General features: G+C 57.0%; 1 protein-coding gene across 3 annotated transcripts in view; it reads left to right on the top strand.

Moving 5' to 3' along the window:
- Positions 1-22,133, top strand: part of PPP2R2C (protein phosphatase 2 regulatory subunit Bgamma) — a 134,281-nt gene that overhangs the window by 93,595 nt on the left and 18,553 nt on the right. For all 3 annotated transcript variants that reach the window (XM_045881515.3, XM_045881516.2, XM_045881514.2), the window contains exon 6: positions 14,278-14,442. In XM_045881515.3, coding sequence (XP_045737471.1) covers positions 14,278-14,442 — 165 coding nt within the window. The remainder of the gene's footprint in view (positions 1-14,277; positions 14,443-22,133) is intronic.

Here is a 22,133-nt window from a genome sequence, read left to right on the forward strand (position 1 = left end):
TTGTATCCCCCAGCGCTGAAGCCAGGGCTGGCTGGGAGGGGGTGTGGGAGCAGGAAGGAGCAGTCTGGAGGGTTTGAAGGAGAGACAGAGGGTAGCAAACGGCTTCTGCGGGCCGAGAGCCAGGGGCTGGCCAGGGTCCACTGGGCAGAGAGACCTCAGGAACGGGGAGAAAGGGGGCTTGGAGAAGCAGAGAGCAAGCTCATGCTGTTCCCTGAGCCCAGCAGGAGGGTGGGGGGCAGACCTGGGGCTTGGCGGTCAGTGTGACCCTCTGTGGAAGTCTCGCTCTGCCCCCTAAGCTCACTGACCTTGGTGAGTAGCCGGATCCCTGTGAGCCTCACTGACCCCTCCCGGCTCGGACTGCAGCGTGCACATTCATTGAGCCCCTCCCAGATGCATCCAGCGCAGAGCTCGTGCTCTGCATGTCAGAAAGCAGAAGCATCTGTCTCCTTCCTGCCCCGAAGGAGCAGAGTGCTCTGAGCTGGGAGGGTGCAAGCGGATTGGGGTGGTCACAGAGGTTCAAGGAGGGGCTGAGGCTGGAGCTGCTCGGAAGGAATGGAAGCTCAGATTTGGATTGGTGGAGAGTGCTGGGCTGAGCATCTGCCTGACTGTTCAGGCTGGAAGCCCAGTGGGCCCCACCCTGTCCCCAGTGCTCAGAGCTTCAGTTGGTCAAGACTCCTTTGGTTGCAAGACTTAGAATGCCTCATCCCTGCTGGCTCAATCAAAACACAGGCATTTACTGACTTACGGACCATGAGAAGGCTTCAGGCTCAGCTGGATTCAGGGGCTGAAACAATGTCATTAGATGGTTCTCTCTGCTTCTTGCATCTGCGCTCTGCTCTGGCTTGTCTCAGGTGCCCCATGGTGCCAAATTGGGGCCAGCAGCACATGCCCTGCCTTCCCAGAATAAAGCCCAAGAGGAAAGAGACCAGCTTTCTGTGAACTGTCCCACCAAGCCCCCATATGGCACCCCATGGGCTCTCATGGGGCCTCAGGGGCACCTCTAAACCCATGACTGTGGGGGGGATGCAGTGCTCTGACTGGCCAGAGTTAGGATTAGGGTTGACCTGAGTCAAGGGTGCTGGAGGGGGTCAGCGTGGGGGGGGTCCCCTCAGGAAAGGCAGGCACTGCCCCAGCAGTTGGGGGCCCCCGTGGTGAACCACACAGCCAGACATCTGCTGCAAAGTTGGAAGTGTTGACCAGCTTCCTAGCAGAAAAAATGGGTCACATGGGAGCCCCAGGTCTACACACGGGTGGGCACAGGACCCGTGGGACTGCCGTGGGCCGTCCTCAGCGCTTCCTCACAGCACTGGACAGTGTGCAGACCATTCACTGCCTCACTTGACCTTCGTGTTGGCATGAAAGCTGGATGCAGTGGCATGTTATCACCCCATTTTGCAGATGCAGAAATAGAGGTTTGGGGAGACAGGGGGCTGGCTGACAGGGACAGAGCTGGGACTCGCCCTCGGGCCTCCGTGGCCTGGCCCCAGGCCGTTTGCCAAGCTCTTGGGCTGCCTGCTGCGGCCACCCTCCTGGAGCGCCGGCTTCCTTGTCGCAGGACCCCAGGCTGGGGACGTACCCCGTCGGATTGACGCTGCTGGGCTACTGTAAGGACTCGGTAACACTGTGAATGCACTTGCCCTTTGTAACTGCAAAACCCGCAGCTGTGTAAGGGATAGTGTTCCCTTTCATTCAGCCATTGATTCCTGGTGCCTCTTCTGACCCGGGCCCATGCTGAGCCCCGGGGAACACAGGGCCAATGAAAGAAACTCAGCCCTGCCCGTGGGGGCCTCCGGGCTGTGTTGGGGACATCACCCTTGCTGTGAGCAGGGCATGGGTGGGCGTGGTGGGCGAGGAGGGTGGGAGGGCTGTGTGTGTGTGTCCTGGGTGGACTGAATTCCAGCAGGCAAGCCTGGAGGCCAGGAGCCCAGCGAGGAGATCCAGGGAGAGCCAGTGATGGGCAGGTGGGGGCTTGGCCGTGGGCAGGAGGCAGTCGAGTAGTGGGGCAGTGGGCCATATCATAACTGTCTTTCAGACCGAGGTGGCCACAGGGCATTGGAACAGGTTAGTCGTGAATACGAAAAGAGGGTTGATCCCCTGCAGAATTGCAGGCACAGTCCTCCTGAGTCCTTACTAACAGCGGTGCCTCCTTGCCCCATTTAAACACAGATTGTGCCCTGTCTGTATGCTGGGGAGCATGCCATTCACCACTGTATTTATTGAGTACCTACTGTATGCCAGGCTCCATGCCTGACTTTGAATTAGATAGACAAATACCCCTGCCTTCCTGGAGCTAACAGACAATAAACCATTAATATAATGAACAAGTACCATACCCAGCATGCAAGCAGCTGACAAGTGCAGCGAGACCACCAAGCCCAGTGGTGTGCATTTTTTCCGGTCCTATTTATCTGGGGGGCTGCAGGTGTGGGCTAGGTGGAACGGGAGCTAGGGTGGGGGTTTTGCCCAGTGAATGAGCAGACATGGGGCTGATGTTGCCTGAATCTAGGCCAGGTGAGGAGATGGCTAGTGACAAGGGAGGAGCGTCAGTCATGGGGGGGGTTCCCCCTGGAAACTCAGGAGTCTCCCCTGACTGCCAGTCCTGCCACCCAACCCTGTGTTAAACACGTGTGCTGTCTCTTAATTTTGTGCAGGTGAATTGGTAGTTGATCAAAATGCAAAGACGACCTGTGTCTTGAGGTCGAGGCATGGGGGTGCTGCAGATCGCTGACGGGGGCCGAGCTGGGCTGCAGGCAGCCCCTGCCTGTGGAAAGTGAGTACCCAGTAGGCAGACGGAAGGGGCGGAGGGGAGTCTCCAGGGGCGTGTGGTGGTTGTGGAGACCTCGCTGCTGAGACCAGTTTGTCAGGGAACCGTGCTGCACATGGCAGTCCCCAGGGCCCGCTGCTGCTTGGCCACCAGCATGACGAGACACAGGGGCCCTGTGCGGAGACCAGCACCCGCCCCGCGGAGCCAGCCTCCTGGCCGGGAAGGTGTTGGGACTGCAGGCTGCCGGGTCCTGTGCAGCCGAGAAACTGGAAAAGGCGTTTCATTTCCAACGTGGGAGGAGGCCAGCAAGGCCTGCCAAGCTGGGGAATTGCTCCGAATCGGGAGACCCCTTTTGTGCAAGCACGTGGCTGGGGGTTCTGGGCCTGGGGCTTCACCTTCCTTTAACACTTGCCCTCCGGTGTCTTGACTTGCCCCAGTGGGCGCTGCTGTTCGGTCTGAGCCACCAGAAGTTTTCTGCGGGCCATACTACCTTCTTGTAACACTTTCCACCTAAGCAGAATTGATCTCTAGCAAAGGTTTTGAGAGAAAGGAAAGCCATCTTAATAAAGGAGAGAAGGTGGGTATTGTCTTGACCAGCGTGAACTGACAGTGAGCAAGCGGACTCAGAGGACCTCTGCACTGCTAATTTGAGACTTGGCTGATCTGCGCAGAGAGGCAGGGAGCCCAGTGCTCACGGAGCCTGTGTGTGTGCCAGGCACCTCCTTCCTCTCCCTCACCCTCAAGATGGAAGAAGGTGCCAAACCCTTTCCTTCCTCCCCCTGGATGGCTCTGGGATCCTGCCTACCTCTCCATCCCTGCCAAAGGCCCTGCTGGAGCCAGACCGTTCCTGCCTGGCCTGTTGCCTGGATCCCACACTGTCCAGCCAGCCGGCCCTGCATAGAGCTGAGAGCGACTCATCAGAACCTCTGGTCTGACCACATCGGCCCCCAGCTTAAAGCTCTCAGTGGCTCCCCGTCAACTTCTGGAGAAAGTCCGAATCCCTCAGCAATGCCCTGGGGCTCACAGTGACAGGCCCCTGCATGCCTCCCCGGGCTCCTGTGCATCAGGCATGCCCATACTTCAGGCCGTTGGGTTTCCCTTCATGTTATTGGGGGGGAGTTAAGGGAAGGGGGTGATCTGTCTCCTGCTGTTCCTCCCCTGGATCATTCTTTCTCCTTCTTGTAGCCTGGCTGGCTCCCCTTTGCCCATAAGCATCACTCACAGCCCCCTTCACCTGGTCACCTCTGCTCCGTCCACACTATGTGCCTCCTGGGCTGTCAGAGCCCACACTCCCTGGTCACACTGGGCTTTCCTCCTCACCCCGTTTTCTGGTGAAACCCTTGAGATGAGGTACACCCTGTCTGGGCCCTCTCTATATCCCCATACATAATGCAGGGCCCAGCACATAGTAGGTGCTTAGGAATGGTTGTCCGTGACGAGTTTGGATGGAGGAATTCCAGTCTCCATGTGGTCTTAGGATGTAGACACCTCCTTGTAAGTCTGGGCTCCGGGGGACTCAGAGACCCCAGGCACGAACGAGCAGCAGTCTGGGCTCTGGGGTCTGGCAGACCTGTGCTCAGATTCATCGTGTTACCTCATTGGCCACCGATTTCCACCAGTGTAAAATGGGCCAAATTCCTCGTCCTAAGGATATTTGTAAGGAATAATGAAATCATGCTCGTCAAAGGCCTGGCAGTCATCGGGCCCAGCGGGTGGCCAGTGTTTCCCTCCTAAACAGCAGCTCCTCAAGTCTTTGAGGCTGGCTCTCAGAATCGCTGCGTCGTCTCTGATTATTGAAGCCTGTTTCTCTCCCTGGTGCTGTGTCCGCATCTGTTTAAACAACCTCTCACGTCCTGTAATACCAACATTGGAGACAGTTAGGCAGCTCTGAGTGATTTTTCTGGAGCTCAATGCCTCCTAAAGGTAACAGATTGCACGGAGGGTCTCAGCCGATGGGCCTCTGCTTTATTTTTAGCACTCGGAGAACTGTGAAGATGGTTCAGTTGATTTTTCTCCCCCCTGAGCGATTTCTCATGGTGGAAGCTGGCATCGCACCAAGCCTCCGTCTGGAGCAAATTTCTAATTGCTGTTTATGGAGCAGGTCCTGAAGCGAAGTGGGATGGTGCGGCGGTTTGCGGCGGTTAGGGGCAGAGGCTCCCCACTCGGCCGCCTGGGGGCTGGGCGTGTTCCCCACGCAGGGAGCAAAGGAGGGGACTGGCCGAGGACTGTGCTGTGGGCTGGGAGGGTGGAGGCGCCAGGGGACTCAGGGCTGATGGGCTGTCGACAGGCTGCCCTGTTCCATCCTCCCGTAGGACCACTCTACAGAGCAGGAACAGGAGCATCTGCTCAGAAGGACCCTGGGTCTGAATCCCCAAAATCAGTGTCCACCCAGAAAGCATGTGGTTAGGCTCTTGCCAGCAGACCCCTGCTTTGGGGGCTTGGCAAGACTGGGCTTCCGGGGGGCTGAGGGCTCGTGCAGCTGTCCGTGGTGCTGACCCCGTGGGCAGCCAGCGCTGCGGGTCCTCTGCCCCACCACCTCGCACACCACGCATGCGCCGCACTGCCTCGCAGTGAGGAGAGCGACAGCCCCCACGGCAGCCGCTGTTATTCTACCTCTGCCCCTTAGGCGGGTCGCCTCGTGGTGCTGTCATTCCCTCCGTTTTGTGGGTGATGTGGCGGTGAGCTCTGAGAAGTGGGTGCACTTGCCTGTGGCCCATCCAGCCCCATCAGTACAGTGATGTTTCCTGGCTCTACTTTTAGACCCTAAGGGAGAGCGGGTGCTTTTCACCCCACTGCAGGACAGAGTGGGGATCGTTGGGTGACATAGATGACAGGTGACACAGGCGGCCAAGTGCACGGGCGGTGGCAGCTGTGTGTTCCTAGCACGTCCTCTAATGATGGGAACGTGCGCCTCTCCTGTGCTTCTGATCCCTCCTGACAGGCCTCCGTGGCATTTCTGAGACACGTTCCTGATTAAACTCCTCTGCCCTTGACCCCTGTCCGGAGCCCCATCTCCCACCCTCTCCCCACTGGGGCTCCGGCTGGCTGCCCTATTGCAGCTCCTCAGTCTTACATACCCCCCTTCACACGGAACATGCCCCCTCCTGGATAACTCCTACTCTTCTCAGTCCTCCGCTTAATGCCTCTGCCTCCTGGACTCTCCAGACCAGCTCCGGGCCTCCCCAAAATCCCATCCTGTGCACTCTGTGTGTCTCTCGGAGTAGCATCATGGGCCTCTCTGGTTTCACTGCTGGGCTGGAAGGCCTGGGAGGGGAGGTCATGACGGGCTCTGGTTTGCCCTTTCTCAATGACCACGAAAAGGCAGCCATCCGGGTGTGCGTCCCGGCTCTGTCCTGTCTGGAGTTTCTCCCCCAGCTCTTAGGAGCCAAAGAAGGCATGCAATTCAGCACACAACGTCAAGTCCTTGTTTTCTTGGGGAGGAGGGGCATACATTGCACCGTGGGCAACCTGCTTAATTTCCTGTTTTTTCCAGAGGAAGAGAAAGACTCTGATTCTGATTTAGCGAACTTTAATTACTGCTAAAAGTACTAACTGTGTGCTAGGGACTTTTTAAAAATTATTTAAAAACTTATATGTCTAAGTCATTTTATTTACTTTTAATTGCGAGGGCCTTTGACTTAATGCCATCTCATTAAATCCCCATCATAGCCCTGTAAAGCAGATGTTATCAATCCATTCTACAGATGAGAAAAGCAGGTGCAGGGAGGTGGAGAAGTTGTCCAGGGGGTCACACAGCCATGTACAGAGGGGCTGGTCTATCAAGCCCCGGTCTTTGTGACTCCAAACTGAGTGCTCTCTTCCCTGGCTCGGTACTTGGAAATCACCTAAGCTGGCTTGTGGAAGAGATGTGTAGACTGGCTCACCACATGGAGAAGACAAACGAGGGCTTCAGTGGGCTTGTGTGTCACACGGAATGGCCCCCCATGGCCCCAGTGATTGGGCTCCTCTCTCTGAGCAGGATTGTACCATCATAGTTAGTAAGGTTCTGAGCAGAGAAGGGAAGGAGGTTGTTATGGGCTGAATTGTGTCCCACTGAAGTTCGTATGTTAAAGTCCTAACCCCAGAATCTCAAATGTGACTATATTTGGTCTTTGAAGAGGGGATTAAGCTAAAAGGAATCCATTAGGGTGAGTCCTAATCCCATATGACTGATGTCCTTACAAGAAGAGGAGGTTGGGAGAGCACAGAGGGAAGAGTATGTGAGGACATGGGGAGAAGAAGACCATCTACACCCTACAGAGGGAAGCCTCAAAGAAACCAGCCTTCTGACACCTTAATCTTGAACTCCCAGCCTCCAGAACTGGGAGAGAATAATTTATTGTTTAAGCCGCCCGTGCTCTGGCAGCCCATAGCAAATTCATGCAGAGGCCGAGGTTGCCAGGAACCTTACAGGATCTGATGCGGTTTGGCCAGAGTGCTTCTAGCTCATCGCTGTAGCCAGGTCATCTTTTGGAGAAAACTGGCTGAAAAAAAGCAGCTTTGCTGGCTGTTCCCCAACAAGACCGCCTCCGTGTGCAGGAGGCCTTCTCCAGTGTCTCTGGAGAGCCCGTGGGAGCAGCTTCTCGTGGCTGGTCCTTAGCAGAGCTGCCTCCATCCTCCCTTGGTGGCTGCTCGATCACCATGGTAACCGCCTCCCCCATCCTGAGAGCATGTTCCTGCCGAGACATCTAGATAAACCACGCTTTGCTCAGTTAAATCAATGGAGCCCAAGGCTGCATCCTTCTCACTGAACGCCCCCCACCCACGCTCTTAGCAGCTCCCTTGCAGGGCCGCCAGCCAGTCCAATGTGCCCCAGCAGCCTTGCCCGTGGGGTTGCATATCGTGTGGAGACCTACTCCCTCCCGAACAGGGGGGCGCAGGGAGGAGCATCGGCTGGGAGTTAGGGAGCCAGGATCTATCCTTGCTCTGCGGTGCCCCACATGTGGCCCTGGGCATGTCACTGGGCGCCCTGGCCTCCCTCTCCTCCTTTGTGGGCGTGGAGGGTGGGTGGTCCTTCCCGCAGGGGTGCGAGGTGCCTGGCCTGCAGGTGCAGGGTCGGGGGCTGCCCTCAACAGCTCTCTGAAGGTCTGAATGTGTCTCCAACCTCAGTTGCTGCGTCTTTTAGAGTCATTTGTCATGGTGCTGCCCCTAAAGCCTGGTGTTAGTTAATATTTGTACTTCTCTGATGTTTATGGGATGGTTTCCATACCCCTTTCTCCCTTGAGCTCCTTCCCGAACAAACCAGTGATGTTTGTTCATTTCATGTGCCTGACTGATGTCAACGGCGGGAGGGAGATTTGGCCGTGGATGAGTGATGGCCCCTTGCACCAGTGCCCACCCCCCATTCACGTAGGGGAGACGAGGCTCGGAGGTGAAGCTCAGAGGAACGAGGGCCACTGGAGGTGCAGTGACCTTCTCCCCGACATTTCAGGGGCCCTCCGAGTGGGGCGTCGTGGTGTTGTGGCCCGGGGACCGACGTGACCCTGGTTGGCTTCCAGCCATCAGGCCTTGCCTTTGGCAGCAGGCGGTGAAGGAGTTTCTATAAAAATCTCTGCAAACCTGATGACGCTGCAGAAGGCCCGCCTGGAGTACATTGCAGTGTCCTTGACAGCAAGAGCCGCAGACTTTGCTCTGGGTGGGGACAAACGCCTGTTTCTGAGCTTTGCTGACTCCCCCAGGCAAGGGCTGGAGCTCACAGGGCACTACCAGGCTCCAGAGGACATCCTCCTGCTGCGGGAGGAGCCAGGCCTGTGGGGCTGTGTCACACACGGGTCCTGCATGGGGTCAAGAAGGGAGGTTACTGTTACAAAAGCAAGACTGCAGTCCTTCTTCTCGGCCCGCGGCCAGCAAAGTATGGCCCTGGGGGCCAAGGACACCTGTTCAGGCTTTAAGGGTGCTCAGCCACTGCCGTTCACTCCCATGCTGGCTGAACCCGCTTTACAATAGAGCAGCAGAACTGAGTAGTCGAGGTGAGACCCTATGGCTTGCTAAGCCCAAGATGCTCTCTCTGGCCTTTTACACACCTCTGCCTACCCTGGGTCTAGAGCAATACACGGGGTTCACACTAGGGCCCTGAAGGACAAGGGATTCATTGTATGATGTAGGGCAGCAGCCAAAAGCTGCAAGAAGCCAGAGACCTCCCCCTAGACCCCAGCGCTTCAGGGGGCTGCACCCCTCCCGGCCTGAAGTTTGCGCTTCTCACCCCTGCTCTGCTTTGCCCCCATCACAGGGGTGTATTGCCAACTCTGGAAACCAACTTAGTCGGTCCTGGCTGGGCCCCCTCGGCCAGGTCCCGAGAGGGCAGCTCCTCCTTGCTGAGCCTCAATGCCCTCAGCCGTGGGATGGGGTACTCATCACTCGGGTGCAGAGGTTTGAACGAGGCACAGCTGGGAAGCAGTGGGCCCACGGCCAGCCCACGAGGCATAGCTGGTGCTGGGCTGGAGTTAGGCGTAGAGACAAGAACAGGACTTTGCCCGCACTCAGAGGAGCGAAGCCGATAGGTCAGCCTGTATTCACCCCCCGGAAAGCTGAGTGCTAGCTGGTCTGTGAGCAGAATGCAGTGGGGACCTAGGAGGGCTCTGTGGGGAATGCGACCTTCCTGAGAATCCCGCAGAAACCCAAGCCCAGCGTGCCTCCCGGTTTCTGCAGCGCTCTCCAGCATTTGCATGGCGCTGCAATGCTCCCTGTGCACGGCAGGGTGATGGCTCTTTTCATGGCCCTAGTCAGTGACAGTCCCCCCTCAAGGACCACCTCCCTGCCCCCCTGGCCTGGCGTATCCCTGAGCCTGCGCTTTGCCTCCGCTCTAAGGGCTTCCTCCCCTTGAGATGGGTGGGACACTCTCCGTGCTCCCCCCAGCCCGGGTCCCAGGGGCCCCCGACGGGCTGGTGGGTTCACCGACTTCAGCAGCTGTTCTGCAAAGCACCTGCCATGTGCTAGGCGCTGCTCCAGACATCAAAGGTGCGGCAGCGGCGCAGGCGGACAGGTCCCTGCCCTCATTGCAGAGGTGGGCCGCCAACCAGTAAGCACTATGGTACTAGTAGACGGCCAGGCCACTGCTGCCCAGCTCCCAGAAGCAAGCCAGTGCCTGAGTTTCCCGCGGATGCCGGAACAAATGTCTGCAAACTGGGCGGCTTGCAACAGAAATCCGCACCAGTTCTGGGGGCCAGAAGTTTGCAGTTAATGCTGGCAGGGCTGTGCTCTCTCTGGAGGCTCCCGGGGATGGCTGCCTCTTAAGATCCTTCATTATATCTACAAGGACTTTTTCTCAATGCGCCACATTCAGTTTCGGGGCTTAGGTTGTGGACATGTACTGGGGGCCACCATTCAACCTGCTGCTCTGGAGAAAGCCCTTGTGCTCATCGAGGGGCGTGGCACCGAGAGAGTTCACCTTCTCTCCTCCTCCTCCTCCCTGCGTGACCTGCTCCTGCCTTCACCTTCGTGGTTGTCAAACTTAGTTGCCAGGGTGTGACCAAAGGTTAAAGGAAAGCTCATCAGACAGGGGGAGAACAATTAGATGGAAAACAGTACATGAATAATTCATGCGGCTTTGCAGGGGGGAGGGGGGGCTTGTAGATGAGTCTAATTACACTCGTTCCCCAGGGAGGCCAGTTTGCCTTGAACCTCATAAAGCTCCACCGTGTACAAGTGGGATTTATGCAGCTGACCATGAAACGGGGGAGAGGCCACCTGGGGGTCAGGTCTCCACGTGTGCTCTAGGATCATGCCCAAACCCTCGTTTTGCAAATGGGGGATACGGAGGCTTGAGGAATGGGAATGACATTTGCACGCGGCACTGAGCGTTCCAGAGAGAGCGAACACCACATGCTCAGCCTAGGGCCCCCAGCACAGGTCCTGCCAAAGTCAAAGCCACCACGTACGGTCACGGGTGGACCAAATGTCTCCCGGTCCACGTGCACAAGGCCGCATGGGTGTGAGTCTAGGAGGCGTGTTTGCAGCGCATGTGTGGGGTGCAATTATCACACGATGGAGTCTTCTTCTGAACCTGCCTCTCTTGTGAGCAGTCTGCCTTCAGGCCCGGCTTTATGATGTGATGAAGGGAATTTGACAGGGACAGGCCCCCTCTGTACCCACCTGCACCCACGAGGAGCCAGGTGGCAGGTGCAGGGCTGGTCCTGTCGTGAGCTGAGCAGGAGGTCTTGGAGAGGCCGCCCTGGGAAGAGGCTGGGTGGCCGTGCCCTGAAGGATACTGTCTGTCCCGCGGGGTGCGGGCATGGCTCTGGACCCTGGGATTCAGAGGTGCGAGACTGCCTGCCCCGCCTCAGGGAGCCCTTGCCCTGCAGGGGCCCCAGCATGTTGGCCGTGACTGTGGATGTGTCTTCCTCCGCTGGGGTCCCGTGGAAATGTTTCCCATCCATCTTTCCCCAGCACCCCCCGTATCCAGAGTCCTTTGTTTGAAACAGCAAGAGATTCCCCGAGTGATGCTTGGGCTGTAAGAACTGTGGTCCTGGGCTGTCAGCGGGACCCAGTATGGGAGGCTCTCTGTCCCGAGCCCACACACAGGACCCTCGGTCCACGTGCCTCGCCCTTAGCCCCTCTGTGTCGCCAGTTCAGGCCTGCTCGCTGCAGAGGGCTGCAGACGTCACTGACCCCCGTGGACTTCTAAAAGCCGTCACGCCTCATACGTATTTCTAACGAGTGTTGTCATGAGGCTGTCAGGTTAAGCATGACGGGGCCGCAGAAAGCATGCACTCCGGACTCGAGCAAAGAGGCCACATCCATTTGCTTGGCCTTGGGCCCCTCGTGGGTCTGGGAGCAGCATGTGGGGGCCGGGGGAGGAAGCTTCAAGCCCCCACCCCCACTGCGCTCCCTTCCTGAACACCAGTGTGCACAGCTTCCCAGTCTTCCCATCTTGCTGAACAGATTTTCATGAGCATCAAACTCCATCTCCACGGGCCAGACGCTGAGTAAATGTGGGCGGCCGGTGACTGAGCTCCTGCCCGAGACTCACGATGAACGACGGACATAAATAGAACAACAGTCGTGGTCGGGTGTGTACGAGTTTTGGTCTTGGAGGCAGAGTGATTGGAGCTCAGACGTCACACCTCTGATCCTTCTCCGTTGAGCTGCGTTCTAGAACATCCCGATGTGGGGAAGTGAAGAGGGGTTGGACGCTGAGTGGGTCGGGAGGGTAGGTCATGGGCAGAAACAGATGACTGGAAGGTCTGAGGCTTGAAACGGCCCAGGGGGATCTCGTAGGAGGCCACCGGAGGCATGGGTCCCACAGCAGAGGGGAAGGCGTCATGGCCCACCACGTGCTGCCTCTCAAAGCTTCAGCCTGGGAATGATGCCTGGCGCCTGTCACTTCTGCCCTCCATTCTTCGGGAAAAGCAGTAAGGGCACGGCTGCCCTGAATTCCGTTGGGCCCGTGGGCAGGTCCCCCCACCTCTCCCCGGAGTGGTTGGCAAGACGTTTCCACCTTATCCCACAGAGTCCTGCTCCCCTAGAAGTCGTAGCCCGATGAAACACGGTGTAAACACATGTCCCCTAATACGTGACACACCGGGTCTCCAAGCTGACCTGTGTTCCTTGAGGCCTGGGCACTTCCGTGTCCCCCAAGCTTCCTTGGACTTTTGTGGCTCGAGTTCTGCGGAGAGGATTTAGTTCCCCTGGTGCAGAGCATCAAACCGGGTGCTGTGCTCACGTGCGTGACGTTTCATAAACGGCCACACGTTTTCCCCTGACACCGATTTAAGTTGGGGGAGAAATTGAAGCGGTTCCCAAGCAGGCCTCTGTAGGCGCTTAGCCCCTGAAGGACGGGGATGGAATTAGCACAGAAGTCTTGGCTTTTTCTCTCTTACTGTTCAGTCTCGTTTTTCAAGATTTAATCTCTGCTTCTTATCGTCCCAGAAAACCACAGTTTCCTGGGAAACCAGCTCAGGCTCCTTCTTCCTCCTCTCTCTATTTTTATGTGATTCTAAGTTTCTGGTTAAGGAGGTGCTTCCAGAAGCAATATTTGAGCATGAACACACACACCCTCCTCGGTGCCCCTGGTCACTCAGATTCAACATTGTTTTGTGATGTTTTATAAACTCTCCTGTTTACGAAAGTCACAAAATGCCCCTTTATTGAGGCGGTGGTGGGAGGGGGAGGGAGGGCTGATGGCAGGCAAGTCTCAGAGTTTCAATCAGTATTTTCCAGATAACAAAAAGCAGTAATGTCCCTGATATTCACTGAGCTCTGCGATGTGTCAAGCAGCGAACAAGGGCCTTGGCCTTTCCTAGTTTTCACGACAAGACTGTGTTAGAACTGTTGGCCCATTTTACAGATGAGGAAACAGAGGCACGAAGAGCTAGGGAACTCCCCCTCGATTGCACGGGCAAGAGGTGATAGAGATGGGATTCGAAGCCCAGACTTTGACTCCAGGACCCACACACAGATGCAGAGGGAGGAGAGGGTATTTCAGCCAGAGGGGTAGGTTGGGCAGAGCCTCACGCAGGGCCAGGGAGACCAGAGACCAGGGTGTCACTGTCAGAGAGGAAAGCGCCTTTAGGGCCCAGCGAGTAGTTGGATCCGAAGCTGGAGAGGTAGAGAGGGGCTATGCCAGGCTTTGAATGCTACACCAAGGGGTTCGGATTTGCTGCTTTAGACTACAAGCAATGGAATGGAACGCAGACTTACTACTTGCTGCTGAGCCATCCTGGACAAGTTGCTTACCCTCTCTGGCTCTAGAGTATCTGTCAGGGATACTTTCTTTGCAAGCAACAGAATATCTTGATCCTAAACAGAAAATGGGTTTGTTGGCTCCCACGTTTAATTGTCCAAGGCTCATGGCTTCCATCCTGATTCAGGATTCAAAAGGCATTGCTGGGTCTCTCCCTCCAGTCTGCCCCACCTGCAGGCTCCGGGTTTCCCTTGTCCCAGCAGCATGTACGCACCCCTCCTCTGCACACCACCCAGCCCAGCAGAGAGGTCAGAGCTGCCCCCAGCATGCCCCGCATCTCAAGCCTGGAGTCCCTCTGCTGGCACCTCGGAGGCCACATGCCCCTCACTCATGGTGATTGTGAGTGAGTGGAAGGCACAGATGAGAGCGGAGAACCCAGAAAGGCAGAGAACCTTTTCCCCAAAGGAGAATCTTGATGCTGTGGACAGAAGGGGAGTGGGTGCTGGGGTGGGGCTCCCCGCACACTCAGCTCTGGGCACAACTCACGGAGTGACTGAAATTGTTCACCAAGAGTCCAGCACATACTAGGCACTCAAACGCTCCTTGCCTTCTGCTTGGCACCTGGTGTGGGGGGTGGAGGGGAGGCTGGGCAGCTGGTGGGTGCTGGCTGGGGAGAGGGCATAGGTTGGAGGCGGGAGGCTGCAGGGACAGTGGATGGCACCCAGACGGGGCAACCAGCGGGTGGCTGGACATGCCGGTCTGCAGCTCAGAGACCGTCTGGGGCTTTGTCCGGGGGTCTCGGGGATGGAGATGCAGCTCAGATGCAGGGTCGGTGGGAAGGCAGAGCAGCGAGGGTGCCCTCCGTTCTCTGCCCTTTCCTTGACGGGGCCAGACATCGTGGACATCAAGCCGGCCAATATGGAGGACCTCACGGAGGTGATCACAGCATCGGAGTTTCACCCCCACCATTGCAACCTCTTTGTCTACAGCAGTAGCAAGGGCTCCCTGCGTCTCTGCGACATGCGTGCAGCCGCGCTGTGTGACAAGCACTCCAAACGTAAGTGTCCACGCCAGCTGGGGCCCGGTGCAGAGTGGGGGCGGCAGGGCAGCGCCCGTGCCAGTGCTGGTGCCCTGGGGCGGGTGGGAGTGGTGCAGGCGTGTGCTTTACTGGCTGGGGCAGGAGAAGCTGGTCTGGCCACCCACTGCCCCCCGAATCCCCAGACAGATGCTGCCCAGCGTCCAGGGACCAGACAGCTAAAACAAGGGTCAGGGAGCCAGAAGCTAAGGAGGGACCATACTCAGCAGTCACCTCCTCCAGGAAGCCTTCCCTGACCCCCACATTGGTTCAAGCCCCTTCTCTGTGCCCTTCTCTCAGACTGACCACACCCTGAAGAACTTTCTATAGGTTGGGGTGTCCCCCCCGGCAGCCTGTGAACTCCACGAGGTCACTTCCTCCTGCTGGAACTTGCCAAAGGGCCAGCCAGGGAGGGGGATGCCTGAACAAGGTCCAGAGAACACAATAAGACAATCCCCGTGACCACACAACAGCTCCCACTCACTGGATGTGCTGAGCCAGTCACCCAGACAGCTCTCACCCACATCATCTGATCCTCACACGAGCTCTGACGGAGTCCTGAACGGAATAGGAGACCGAGGCTCCAGGGACGGGTCCAAGGTCACCCAAAGTGACAAGTGGCGAGGCAGGACTTGAACCCAGGACTCTGAGATGCCCTGGCTCACCTCCAGGCCGGGCTGCTTGGTGTGCTGGGTTCCCCAGAGGCCCTCAAAGGCAGAGGATCAGGGGGTCAGGCCGTGGTGTCCTCCCTGGGTGACCTTGCAGTGGCAAGAGGGTGGGGACTTCTCTGTATCTACCCCAGTACCTACGACAGTGTCTGGAAATAAGCACTTGCTGAGTGAGTGAATGAATGAATGACCAGTGGGCCCCTGGAGGCGGTTTTATCGAAGTCTGTTGGGAGGGACGGGGTCTCTCTCTTCCCCTAGGGGGCCTGGTTTCCCTGGGCAGCCCAAGAGGGTGGCTGTCAGCTGGCTCGCAGGGACTCGGGCTCAGGACCCTCTGCGGCTGCCAACCCCTCCCCACTCCTTGGCCAAGTCTGGTCCCCCTACGTCTCCCCACACTGCTCTTCTCCAGGCAAGCCCACGCTCCGCAGTCCCTCTCCGGGGCTTCCTCACCAGCTTCCTCACAGGGAACCACGTCCCTTTTCTGGGTTTGCACGTGCTCCAGCAGCTGTCGCCTGTCCCTGAGCCCAGACCCCTCCAGCGGGAACGCCTATGTCCCCAGCACTGAGCCCTCCTCCTCCTGAGGGCTGAGTGGCCAGCACTGAGGGTGGCGAGAGCAGATCTCCCTCTGAGCAGAGCCGGGCCCCCACCTCCAGATACTTCCTGCCATGGTGGGTGCAGCAGGAACCAGCGGACAGACAATGAACTCGTCACTGGGTCATGTGATGTCAGGAGGTGGTGACAGATAGGAACAATAGCCACCAAGGAGCGGGGCGCAGGGAGGGTCCTCTCCCTGGAGAAGTTACAATGGAACAGACACCCCAGGCGCCGTTGAGCCATGCAGTCTCTGGGGGGAAGAATGTTCTAGAAGGGGGACACTGCAGGCTCTGAGATGAGACCTGAGATGCAGTGACCAAAGGGAAGGGTGCTGGGAGCTGAGTTCAGAGAGACACACAAGGCAAGTAAGTGACTTAGGACGCCTGTAGGTCAGGGGAAGGATCCGGTTTTATTCTAAGTGAGGTGAGAAACCAGCAGGGGGCTGAGGGCAGGGCATGATGTCACGAGACAGGTGTTTGGAAAGAAGAGACTGCAGAGGGGTCAACGTAAGCAGGGGTGGGAGGAGGCCCTGCCAGGGTTCTCGCTGAGAAGAAACGGTGCAGCCTGGGTAGGATGGCCAAGGTGGGGCGACAGGCCCCATTCCGGGTGTTCTTTGAAGGCTGAGCTGGCAACGTTTGGCAAGTGGGGTGTGGACCGTGATGACTCCGTCTGAGGTTTGGTTTGTGCGGCGGGTGAAGGTGGGGTCCTGTCCTGGGACGGACAGTGGGCACGCTGGGAGCGGGGCAGCCAGGAGCAGAGGTGGGACCAGCAGGCTGGTGTTGGACATGGTACGTGTGCGATGGTGTTGGGATCCAGGGAGGGCTGTCAAGAAGGCCGCCGGATGCCTGGAGTCAGGGGCGGGGTCCTGGCTGAGGATAAAGCGTGGGGTTGTCGTCAGTGTTTGGATGGACAGGGAGCCCAGGTGTGCGTGTGGACGGCGCCCAGCCCCCTAAGAGCAGTCCGGGGCTGTATCGAGGTCCCAGGGCTGCCCAGACAGATGACCACAGACTTAGTGGCTTAACACGACACCGATTTTTTTTCTTTTACAGTTTTGCTGTTCGGAAGTCTGACATGGGTCTTACCCGACAAAAATCAAGGTGTCGACAGGGCTGGTTCCTTCTGGAGACTGTAGGGGGGAATCCATGCCTCCCCCCTTCTCCAGCCTCTGGGGGCGCCTGCCGTGCCTGGCTCCCCGCCCCTCCCTCCCATCTGCACAGCCAGCCCTGGCCGTGGGCTTTCTCACGCTGCATCACGCTCACTCAGCCTCTCCTGCCTCCGCTTTCCCTCTTAAGGACCCTGGGGATCCCGTTGGGCCCACCTGGATAATTTAGCTGATTGGCAATCTTAGTTTCCCCTTTGCCATGGAACATAACATATTCCCAGGTGCTGCGGATTAGGGTACAGACAGCTCTGGGGGCCATTATTCTGTGGCTCAGGCCACAGGTGGCCTGGAGATTTGTCGGGATGCAGCTCTGGGTCAGACTGGCACAGAACGAGGCTGGGGAAGAGTCTGGGCTCCACTCCCGGACCCAGTCTGAGCCCATGCGAGCCCCATGGGAAGGAAGTAGGATGAGACTTCATGGCCCAGCCTTTTTTATATAAAGGGGCCAAATTCAGAAACACTCTAGACGTCCAACAGAGCAAATGACAAGTGAATGATGATGCCATCTGTACACTGAAGTGTCGTTCAGTCATTTAGACTGTTGACTTAGAAGATTTTTAATGACACGAGGAAATGATTATGGTTAAAATATCTGGTGGAGGTAAGAAAGCAAGGCAATGACTATTTTCCAAAAAAAAAAAAAAAAAAAAAAAAATGGAAACAGAAAACAGGGGAAAGGAATATGCCAAGAAATAGTCCCTGAGCGGTGGGCTCTGGAAAGTGATTCTTCTCTACATCTGTCTGTGTATTTGCATTTTAGCTCGGATTTCAACTCAGAATCAGGAAACAGGTGTGTGTGTGCAGGAAGGCTGTTGGTATCTGGGGAAGAGAGAGACAGCCTCGTGCACCCCACGCTGTTTGAATGACGCTTCTCGGCGGGCTGGGGGTGGAAGTCAGTCCTTCTTGGCTTTTGTCATCCGGCTCCCTAGGAGTCTGAGTGAGCGGCCACCCACAAGACCAGCCATCACTCGAAGATTCTGGGCTGTAGCTGTCACATGCCTGGGGTGGGGATGGGGGTGGGGTGTCTGCTGCATGTGAATCAGCCCACAAACTCCAGGGTGCAAGAACTCGAACTTCATTTTGGATGACTCAACTCCATTTGTGTTTCTCGCCTCCTCTCCCAGGGCTGCCGGGAACATAACTTCAGCGTTGCCCAGAGATCACGCGGAGGTTCCAGAAGGCTTTTGCAGGGCCCAGGCATGAAGGGAGGGTCACTGTGGCCTCTGACCACCATGATGATCTCTTGCTGTGCCTGGGTGCCCCGGGGCCAGGGCTCTTGCTGAGACATTTTTGCATAAATGCAAAAATTCTGCTTTTTGCATAATCATCCATAGGTGAAATTGGAAGTTGCTCTTCAACTGTCTTTTTTAATGCTCTCTTTGCCCAGTTTTATTAGGATTCTTCTACTCTTGGAAAACGAGCTGGGCCACTCTCTCTCTTTGCCTGGAATGGTTAGTTTAATCTCTAACTTGAAGTCTTAGTGAAACTCGTAGATCTGTTTTGATGGTTGGTTTATACAGGTTTGCTATTGGAATAGATGGTGTATTTTAAATTTTTTCATTCTCAAACCCAGTATCCTGCACAGGAACCTGCCCTTTAATGCCCGTAAGGGGACTGTTCACAGTCTTTTTCCACCAAGTGTGCTTTGCTGCTTGTTCTCCTGCTCTCGTGTCATAGTGAGTGAGCAGGTGGAGTGTCTGCTTCACCAGGATCGGATCCTGCTAGCTCGTAGCCCTCCTGAGGACTCAGGCAGGCGGCCGGCAGCCAGTTAGCGGGATGCTGGTGAGGCTGTTTCAGATCAGAACACAAATGGTTGTTGTTCAAGCCGAGTTTTTAAAGAGCCCCTGAGATTAGATCTCTTCCTTTATACCTCGCTTCTGCCCGTTAATCAGTGGCTGCTCCAGACTCAGTAGGGGCTGGTAGGGGCACCTGGAGATGCGTGGTCACGGCGTCATCCTCCCAACAGGTGAAACAGGGACTCTCCCTTCACTCGATGAAGAGAGTCCTGGATCACACAAGCGGATGTTTATTTCTGCCCTGGGACAGCTCAGGAAACTGAGGCACAGAGCGGTGCGGTGGCTTCCCTGGGCACTCCGTCGGGGGGCAGAGCTGGGCTGCTTGGGCCACGCCGCTGCCCAGCCCACAGCCTCACGTCTTCCTCCGAAGCTGCGGAAATTCGAGGCTTTTGTCTGCTAGTCATTATGACAGGGTAACCATGGAAACACCCTCCGTGATGCCTCAAAATAGACAGTTATTTCTGCTTTCGACAGCACAGAGCGTGGGCTGGGCTGGGGCCCTAGAACAGGGGATCATGTCAGCCGCTGCCCCTCGTGGGACCCCTGCGATGTGCTGGCTGGGACCTGATGTCTGTTGACCACTTGGCTATGTGCAGGGGGACTACTGTTCTGGGTTCACGTCCCGATAAATCCTCGGAGACGCCCTGGGGTGGAGGCACTCTGCTCTTGATCTAGACGAGGACACCGAGCGTCCGGCTTTCCTGGGTTGCTGTCACAAGCTGCCACAGATTTCATGGAGTGAAAACAGAGATGTGTATTTTTACAATTCTGGAGGGCAGAGGTCTAGAAGTCAGGCGCGGCTGCTTTTCTTCCAGAGGTACCAGGGGAGTATATTTCCCTTGACTTTTCCAGCTTCTAGAGGCCCCCGTGTCCCTCAGCTCGTGGCCCTTCCTCCATCTCCAGAGTGCAGCCTCCAACCTCTGCTCCCTCTCCCATCTCCTTCTTCTGCCTTTGACCTTCCTACTTCTCTCTCGTGAGGACCTTTGTGGGGACAGCGGGGCTGCCTGGAGAATCCAGGATAATCACTGTAGCTCCAGATCCTTCCCCTAATCACATCTGCAGGGTCTTTTGCCATGTGGGGTAACATATGCCACATTCGGGGGATTAGGATGTGGACGTCTTTAGGCGCCAGGATTGTTTACCACATGGGCGGCACAGAGAGGTTAAGGTGTCCTCCCAAGGTCACACAGCTAAGGGGAGCTAGGATAGAGGCTCCCTTAGTCCCACGCCTATAAACTTGTACCCTCTCTCACTTCATCTCCACCGAGATTTATAACTTGAGAACTAAGAACTCTCATGGGGACTGTGGGTGAGCCAGGTTCATTGGAAGGAGCCAGGTGGGGTAGATCCCCAGGACTCACTCCTGATAATGGACCTGGGATAGAAGCACCAGACCCAGCCACCCTCTGCCAGGGAGGCTCCAGATACCTGGAGGCAAAGCCAGGGTAAATGTCTCCAACAGAGGGGACAGCCAGTACAAAGGCAGGAATAAAGCAGGTAGAGGTGGGGAGGTGCGGGCAGAGAGGTGTGTGCTTAGAGGACGGTCGGCAATCAGAGGATTTTACAGACCACGCAGGAGCTCTGGGTTTCCTTCCAAAGGCCAGGAGCCTCAGGGGCGTTTGAGCCAGGAGTGACCCGGCCTGGCTGTGTGTTGACGGGATCCCTCTGGCTGCTGACTGGGGAAGAATAAACTGTGGGGTGACGTTGGCAGTGGGGGCCAGCTGATGCTCAGACCCGGGTGGGCATCGTGGAGGAGGGAAGGCAGTCCTGCATCTGCATGCAAGGTCCGGCCTGCTGGCTTTGCAGGCCCCCGGAATGGAGAGGGTGGGGTGACGGCAGGCTGTGTGCCGAGAGCAAGCTCTTGCCCTTACGGAGCTGAGTACAATCGTAGGCAAACTGACTGCCAAGTAAATGGGAGCATCGAAGCGGGGAACGTTTCTGAGGTTGTCCCCCTGCTGCAGTTGGCTCTTGATTAAGGTGGCCCGAGGAGGCTTCTCTGCACCTCAAAGAATGAAAGAGCCAGTGAGTGGGAGGAGAAGGGTTAGAAGGCGGGGCTAAGGGCCCCCAGCGGGTGGGAGGAGCCTGGGAAGAGGGGGAGCAGAAGGCGGGGCTAACGGTCCCCAGCCGGTGGGAGGAGCCTGGGAAGAGAGGGAGCAGAGGCGGGGCTGAGGGTCCCCAGCCGGTGGGAGGAGCTTGGCTGCAGTGGGGAGAAGGGGCAGGCTGATGGGTGCCAAGACAGAGAGGTGGGGGCAGATCATGTGGGGCCAGGGCCACAGTGAGGGTTGGATTTATTTTTATTTTTATTTTTATTTTGTCCAGTGGGGTTCATCAAACGGTGCTGAGCAGGGGACGGTCATTAGCAGAGAATGACAATTGTCAGCTCTTCATCAGTGAGCATTCATTGTGCCCACCACCTTGTAGTGACTCCCTGTTCCACCCCACTTGGCACACCGTCTACCTTCCCGGTGGCCGAGGATTGCAGGGGGTGCCCCGTGATCCACAATCCAACTCCTTCTCCTTCTGCTGCACGGACCCCTCCCAGCTCCTCTTGGAGCTCTGCCCAGCAAGGCTAGCCTGGGCCTTCCCTGGAGCCTGAGGTGGGGCTAGCCTGGACACGGGCTCATCATTCAGTGGCTGTCCTTGTCTAATATCAGAGCAGAGGGGGGACCCGATGCCAGGGCAGCCGGGAGCAACAACCCAGTAGGACCCCATCTGTTCCTTCAGGCCTGCGTCTCCCTGTGCTCCCTGCGCAGCCCCTTCCTGAATGTCTGTCCGCTTCTCTCCAAGGCCTCACTGGCCTGCACAGTTGTCCCTGGTTGTGTGGCTCAAGCCAGTGCAGTTCTGCCGTCTGACTCTGATCCCTCCTTTGCCCTGTCCCCGTCTGATCCAACTCTGCCCTCTCCGTTTCACCCTCACCTCCCCACCCATGATCAGAGACACCGACGGGACTGGGATGGAGCAAGTGCCACCCAGAGGGACCCAGAGCAAGAGCTGTGGACACTCAGAGGCCACTTCTAGCAGATACAGGCTTCCCTGCTGGGTCTAGAAACTTCAGTGGGATTGAATCACGTTGGGGAAGAAATGTATCAGGAGAGGCACGGAGAAGAGGCAGTGTTGGCAGGCAGCGCCGGAGATCCGTCCACTCTGTGACTAGGGCTGGGCTCTGAGTAAGGCTCCAGGCTGGGCAGAGATGCTTAGATGACCAGATGACCAACGACAGAGGAAGGAGTCCTGCCCCAAGAGCTCACAGTCCCGTGAAGTGGCCGCATAGCCCTGCTGATGCCATATAGGAGGGTACCCCAGGCCATGCAGGCAGTAAGGGTGAGCCTTATATTTCTTTGGAGAGCATCTGGACAAGATGCACATAGAACAGGGCATTTGAGTAGGGGTTCTGAAGGATGTATAGGAGTTGGTAGGAAAGACAACTGGGAAAGGAGATTTCAGGGACAGAAAACA

Source organism: Mirounga angustirostris, unplaced genomic scaffold, assembly GCF_029215605.1.
Source record: "Mirounga angustirostris isolate CCGP_5_RB_7025 unplaced genomic scaffold, mMirAng1.0.hap1 SCAF_2, whole genome shotgun sequence".
NCBI classification, from domain to species: Eukaryota; Metazoa; Chordata; class Mammalia; order Carnivora; family Phocidae; genus Mirounga; species Mirounga angustirostris.